The 5,823-nt window shown below is 52.4% G+C and overlaps 1 protein-coding gene across 1 annotated transcript; it reads right to left on the bottom strand.

Moving 5' to 3' along the window:
• Positions 1-3,907: 3,907 nt before the first annotated feature.
• Positions 3,908-5,553, bottom strand: TACSTD2 (tumor associated calcium signal transducer 2). Its single transcript, XM_004699389.2, has one exon. It carries the CDS (start codon positions 5,551-5,553, stop codon positions 4,597-4,599), a length of 957 nt encoding a protein of 318 aa, XP_004699446.1. The 3' UTR covers positions 3,908-4,596.
• Between the last annotated feature and the right edge of the window lie 270 nt (positions 5,554-5,823).

Here is a 5,823-nt window from a genome sequence, read left to right as displayed (position 1 = left end):
TTGTATTCTGTAGGGTTTTCTTTGGCTGATCTTGTGAACTGATCCTCAGACTTTTCCTCCTGGTCCATTTAGTCTGTTCCGTGTCGGAGCAACACACTCACCTCACATGGCTGTGCATGAGGCACATTGGCTTCCCACATGGAAGGTGACAGCAGACATTTTGCTTTGATGTGGGCAGTTTTCTTACCCCCAAAACACAATGTTCACTCCAAAGAGGTTCCAGACCAGGCTCCACCCTGTCAGCAGCTGTTCTTTCTCTACTAAGTTGCGGGTCTTTCTAGTCCTGCTGAAGGAGGGCTTGCTTTGCATTTGAATTGTCAAAGATCTGGCTGGGTGGAGGGCCAGGGACATTCTCATCACCCATGCGGATTTATTTTAAGAAGGGAACAGGGTTTAATCAGTCGTGTTAAGATTAGCCAGCGGCTGGTCTTCTGTATCTCCCTTCCTCTTCTCTTTACAAGTCTCCCTGCATCTTGTTTTTTCAGACGATGTGCTTATTCTGCAGTCAAAATGATCTCCCCATATGCAACAGAATAACTGCTTAGAATAAACCTGCGTTCAACTGCTACAGGGTTTTCGTGGTCATTAACATAGGTTCAGTATGCTGCCTAGGAGCTCAGACAGCCCGCACACTAAATAAAAACAAACAAACCCACTGCCAGCGACTGGATTCTAACTCACAGCGGCTTCAGGACAGAGTGGGAGTGCCGCTCTGGGTTTCTGAGGCTGTGAATCCTTCAGAGCAGAATGCCTCTCCTTTCTGCTGCCGATCGAACTGCTGACTATGTGGTTAGAAGCCCAACTGTAACCTGCTATGCTACCAGAGGCCCTCAGATTGTTCTAGGCCTAACAATCAGTTACTTCATCTAATGTTTGCAATAGTGAGATCAGTCGTTTCAATTAACAAATTAGGAGATGGAAGGGAATTAAGCAAGCGCAATTATTTTCCTAATAAACCAGAATTTGAACTCCGATTTCTCAAACATTCACTGCCATCAAATTGATTCCAATTCATGGTGACCCTGTTGGGCAGAGTAAAATTACCCCATAGGGGTTTGAAGCTGTAAATCTTTAAGGGCGCAGACAGCCTCACCTTTCTCCCTCAGAGCAGCTGGTGGGTTTGAACTGCCAACCTTGTGGTATAAACCACTTTATGCCAGGGCTCCTTCCATTTGTCAAGAACTGGGTTCCTTCCAACGAATCAATGCCTCAGTGGAGATTATGTGTGGAAGTGTTCTGTAAATTCTACAGTGCTATAAAATAGAGTCTCGGAGTCCGGAATTAATGCAGAAATACAAGTTATTCAGGAATAACACTCTGAAGGGGAACGGTTGGGCTTTGGGGGAGAATCTCCTTTGTGCAGCTGCCCACATAGTTTCTTTTTTTCTCCAAACCCTGGGCTCTGCCCCAAACAGTGTGAGACCCCTCCCACTGCAGCATCCCCAGACAGCTCTGACCCCAGTCCCCAATTTCCTTGTAGCCTATCCCTTGTTGACACTCAGGGCCCAGGCCAGCTCCTGTTAGGCCTGCTCCAGCCTGCCGCTCTTGAGCCCCACGCCCCCATCCTGGGCTGTGGCCCCCCCCGCCCACATACTTTATTCATCTGTTTATTTCCTAGGAAATGACTCTGGAAAAAATGTCCATGTAGTGTAGTGAAAGAAACACTGAATTAGTAATTAAGACACCTTCCAGTTCCAGCCTTGCCACTGAGACTTTAATCCTGATCACATGAAGTCACTCACCCTTTCATCTGTAAAATGAGGGGTTAGGGGAGAGCTGATTGCCAAGGGCCCTTTGGCGAAGGCCCTTAGGTGACTCAGGACATGGAAAGCACCTGAGCGCCCTTTCTGACCTCAGGTACTTTTGCTGTCTGTCTGTTTCACGGAAGGGAAGCCAGTCCACTTCTGAGGCTGCGTTCTCCAAGGAGGTTTTAGTTGTGAGATCTCAGAAGACGGAACCCTACCCACTGCTTGCCACTTCACAAGTGCATCCTGGTCACAGCTCTGAGCTGAGCTGCTAAGGCAGCAGGACAGTGTCTAAGCTGTCTGTTGCTAGCTGTCTGCCTCACAGTGTTAGAGCATTCAGAGGCAGATTACCCAAAAAACAAATCAAATACCTTAAACCCAAGACAGAAAGGTGCTGGTTCCCATCTAAACCCATTAAAAACATTCAAAATCGATTCCATCACTCGCAGAACATGCTATTGTTTCCATTTACTTGCTTCATACACATCACCAACACTGCCCTTTCTTCGTGGGTTCACTTGTAGGTGAAATTCTTCACTACAGATTAGTAAGTAAGCACAAGTAAGCCTGTGCTTTCCTTCCTTACCGGGGACTCCATCCATCAAGGAATATAAATGTGAAAAGAGGCTTTGATTCTGTAAGAAGGTGCTGTGGGGTTGGGATGCCAACTATAGCTAGAAGCTTTGATCCTGGGATTGCTCATGGCGGATCAGTACACTGACACAAGTAAACGCTGCTTACCTTGCTTCCTGGGTCATCCGACACTGGGTAGGAGAAGGGTTATGAGATGGATCCCAGGGGGCCCTGGGTCTTACTATTTGCTCCTTTTGCTGCCAAGCATTATAGACTAGAACTTCTCTATAACTAAAAATATCCTTCAGACTCACTGCCATCGGAGTTGCTTCCAAACCCTGTGGGTTTCCAAGACTGTAAATCTTTTTTTTTTCCTCTTTCTTCCCGCAACTGTCAATCTTTATGGAAGTAGAAAGTCTCATCTTTCTCCCGCAGAGAAACCAGTGGCTTTGAACTGCTGACCTTGAGGTTAGCAGTCCAATGTGTAACTCCCTATACCCCTGGGGCTCCTGAACTCTTCCTAAGAGGGCAGTTATCTTTATGGAGACTGTGAGGATGGGGCAGGATCGGGGAGTGTTTCCTTCTGTCGTCCACGGGATTGCTATGAGTAGGAACTGACTTGATGGCCCCTCACAGCAGATCGTCAGGCCTTGTCTTCCACAGAGCTGCTAAGTGGGTTTGAACCACCAACCTTTCGGGTAGCAGCTAAAAGCAAACTGTTTGTCTTACTCAAGGTCCTTAACAGGACATAGGCCCTGGGTGGTGAAAGCTTGGCTATTGACCAAATCCACCCAGTGGTGCCTTGGAAGAAAGGCCTGGTGACCTAGGTAAACAAATTAGCCATGGATTTGACACACAAATCTGACACCCAAGGCGGCCATGCTGAAGACAAACCAACCGTTCTGGCTATGGCACAAGCTGACCCCGCCCTCCTTTGTGCATGCCTATGCGGCGGCACCTCCTGCAACACCAGTATTCCAGTCACTCAGGGCACTTGTTGACCAGCAGCTCCCCTGCCCACTGAGCTGTAAACACTCCCAGATTCATTACATACAGGAATGTGTGCAAGAGAAAGGCAAACAGGTAGCAACTTTAAAGTTTGTTAAAGCTCACGCCTGAAACACATTTTAGGAGAACCCAGGCATAGCCAGAGCCAGGGGCAGACTGTAATTGTAAGGGAGGGTCATGAAACTCTCGGAGCCACCATACTTTAGGATTAAGCAATCTGCCCAAGAGGGAAGTGGGGAAAAGTACCGGCTACTTCAGAGTAGAGCTGGGGTTCAAAGGAAATAAGAGCTTTTGAGACCACAGTTTTACTCCTCCAGTGGGGAGAATCCTTACTTGGAGACGGCCCCTCCCCTCACCACAGCAGCTAGTTCTAGTGGCCTCTCTGCGACCCCCCACCCCACTCATTCTGCAAGTGGAAGGGCAGCTCAACAAATAGCCAGACTGGCAGCCTGAACTACCCACTCCTGTAAATGGGTTAGAATTCAAAATAAAAGATCTGAGGCATGGGAAATTTGACGAGACCAACATGGTATAAATCTGGAGCAAGTTTTCACAAACTCCATCTTTTCGTTTTTGCCTTTTCCATATTTTATTAAATTTCTGCTTTTAAAAAAAATCACAACATTATCAAAGACAACATATGTACAAACATTTTACAAAAGGACACATTGGTAATATCAGCTCTCCTAAGGGTGTGCTGAAGAGCAGGTGCTGGACTTCTGGGCCAGTCTGCTCTCAGACACAGACATCGAGGGTGGGGGGTTCAGACAGCTGAAACAGGCTTCTTACCCCGTGACGCGTGTATGTGTGGTGCCCAAGACAAACGTTGGGAAATGAGGCTACTACCGAGGCCCAATTAACAAACTGCTCTTCCCATGGAGAACGCCAAGAGCCAAGTGAAGCTAATCAAATACCTTAAACCCGAGACTACAAGCGCTGCTTCCCATCTAAGCCCGGTACAACGTTAGACACGGATTCCGTGACTCTCCGATGAAGGTTGGGCCGTCACCCACTTGAGTCATGCATAACCCACACCGTCCTTTTCTTCAACGCTCAGAGCCAGGTTTCGCGTTGGACCCAAAGGGAAGGAATTGTAGAACCCTTTCCTTCCAGAAGCAACCCTGGGGGCCAGGATTTATTGAACTCGGTGGTGCGGAGGGGAGGAGACTGAGGAGGAGCAGTGGGCCAAGAACCAAAACTTGTGAGTCACTTTGACCTGGGAGGATCCTGAAACCGGGCACCCCGCCTCACCCCTTGCCCCACCAGGTACCTACAAGTTTGGTTCCTTATTCAACTCCCCCATCTCCTTGATCTCCACCTTCTTGTACTTTCCCGACTTCCTCCGGTTGGTGATTACCAAGATGACCACGCCAGCGACAAGGGCCACGGCGATGACGGCGATGACGGCAATGAGGCCGGCCGTGAGGCGCTTCATGGAGAACTGCGGGGGCTTCTCGTCCAGGTAGTAGATGAGCGTCTGGTCCACCTGCAGGGGCTCGCCGCGCACGCGCACGTCGAAGCCACCGGGCTTGGAGAACACCGACTCGCCTTTGACGTCCCTCTCGAAGTAGTAGGCGGCGTCGGCGATGTCCACGTCGCCGGGGGCCTTCTGCGACGCGTTTTGCCGCAGCTCGATCTGGATGGTGGGATCGTCGTAGTGCACGTCCGCCACGAACCGCGGGCGCAGCAGGTAGCGCTCGCGGAAGAGCCGCCGCAGCTCGGCGTCCAGGTCGCTGTGGTTGAAGGCGCGGGCGGGCGGGCGGTGGCGCAGTTCGATCAGGATGTGGTGGGTGCGCACCAGCTCCTCGCAGTGCAGGGTCTCGTCGCCCTTGTCCGTGCGGCGCACGCCCACCGAATTCACGCACCAGCACACCGACGTCTGGTTGCACTGGCGCGCCTTGAAGCGGCCGTCTAGGTCGCAGTCGGGGTCGTACAGGCCGTCGTTGTCCACGATCGCGTGCTCGCTGGGGCGCACCAGCCCGCGGCCGCTCTTGGAGCGCACCGTGCGCGCCTTGAGGAGCAGGCACTTGGAGGTCAGCGTCGAGCAGTTGACCTCGTGGTTCGAGCCGATCGCCTTGCACCGGCAGCGGCCGCCCTGGCTGTCCCAGCTGCACGTGGTCATCTTGTTAGTGGCGCAAGTGCAGTCGTCCCGCGCGGCCGCCCGGCCGGTCACGGCCGCCAGCAGCAGCAGCAGCAGCGGCAAGGCGAGCACCGGACCCCGGGCCATGGTGGGGCAGAGGAAGGCGGACCGGGCGCGGGTGGATGGGGCGCAAAGGGCTCGGGCTCCGGCGTGGGGGACAGTCTCCAGGCGTCTGCCGCCGGGCCGCTCCCTCCCTCTCTTATAGTCCGCCCGACCTGCCCGGCAGGTTCCACCGGCGACTCACGCGCAGGTATTTGGTGACACACCCCGCCTCCCCGTCTCCGCCATCCGCGCCCCCCCATATCCCTCCCTCCGGAAGGCGGAGCCGGCCCACCGCCGCCCGCCATAGGATCTGGG

The sequence above is a fragment of the Echinops telfairi genome, unplaced genomic scaffold (genome assembly GCF_000313985.2).
Source record: "Echinops telfairi isolate 266 unplaced genomic scaffold, ASM31398v2 ScPeMD7_443;HRSCAF=831, whole genome shotgun sequence".
In the NCBI taxonomy this organism is placed as follows: domain Eukaryota; kingdom Metazoa; phylum Chordata; class Mammalia; order Afrosoricida; family Tenrecidae; genus Echinops; species Echinops telfairi.
The sequence above is the reverse complement of the archived record's forward strand: the minus strand, read 5'-3'. Positions and strand labels throughout refer to the sequence as shown.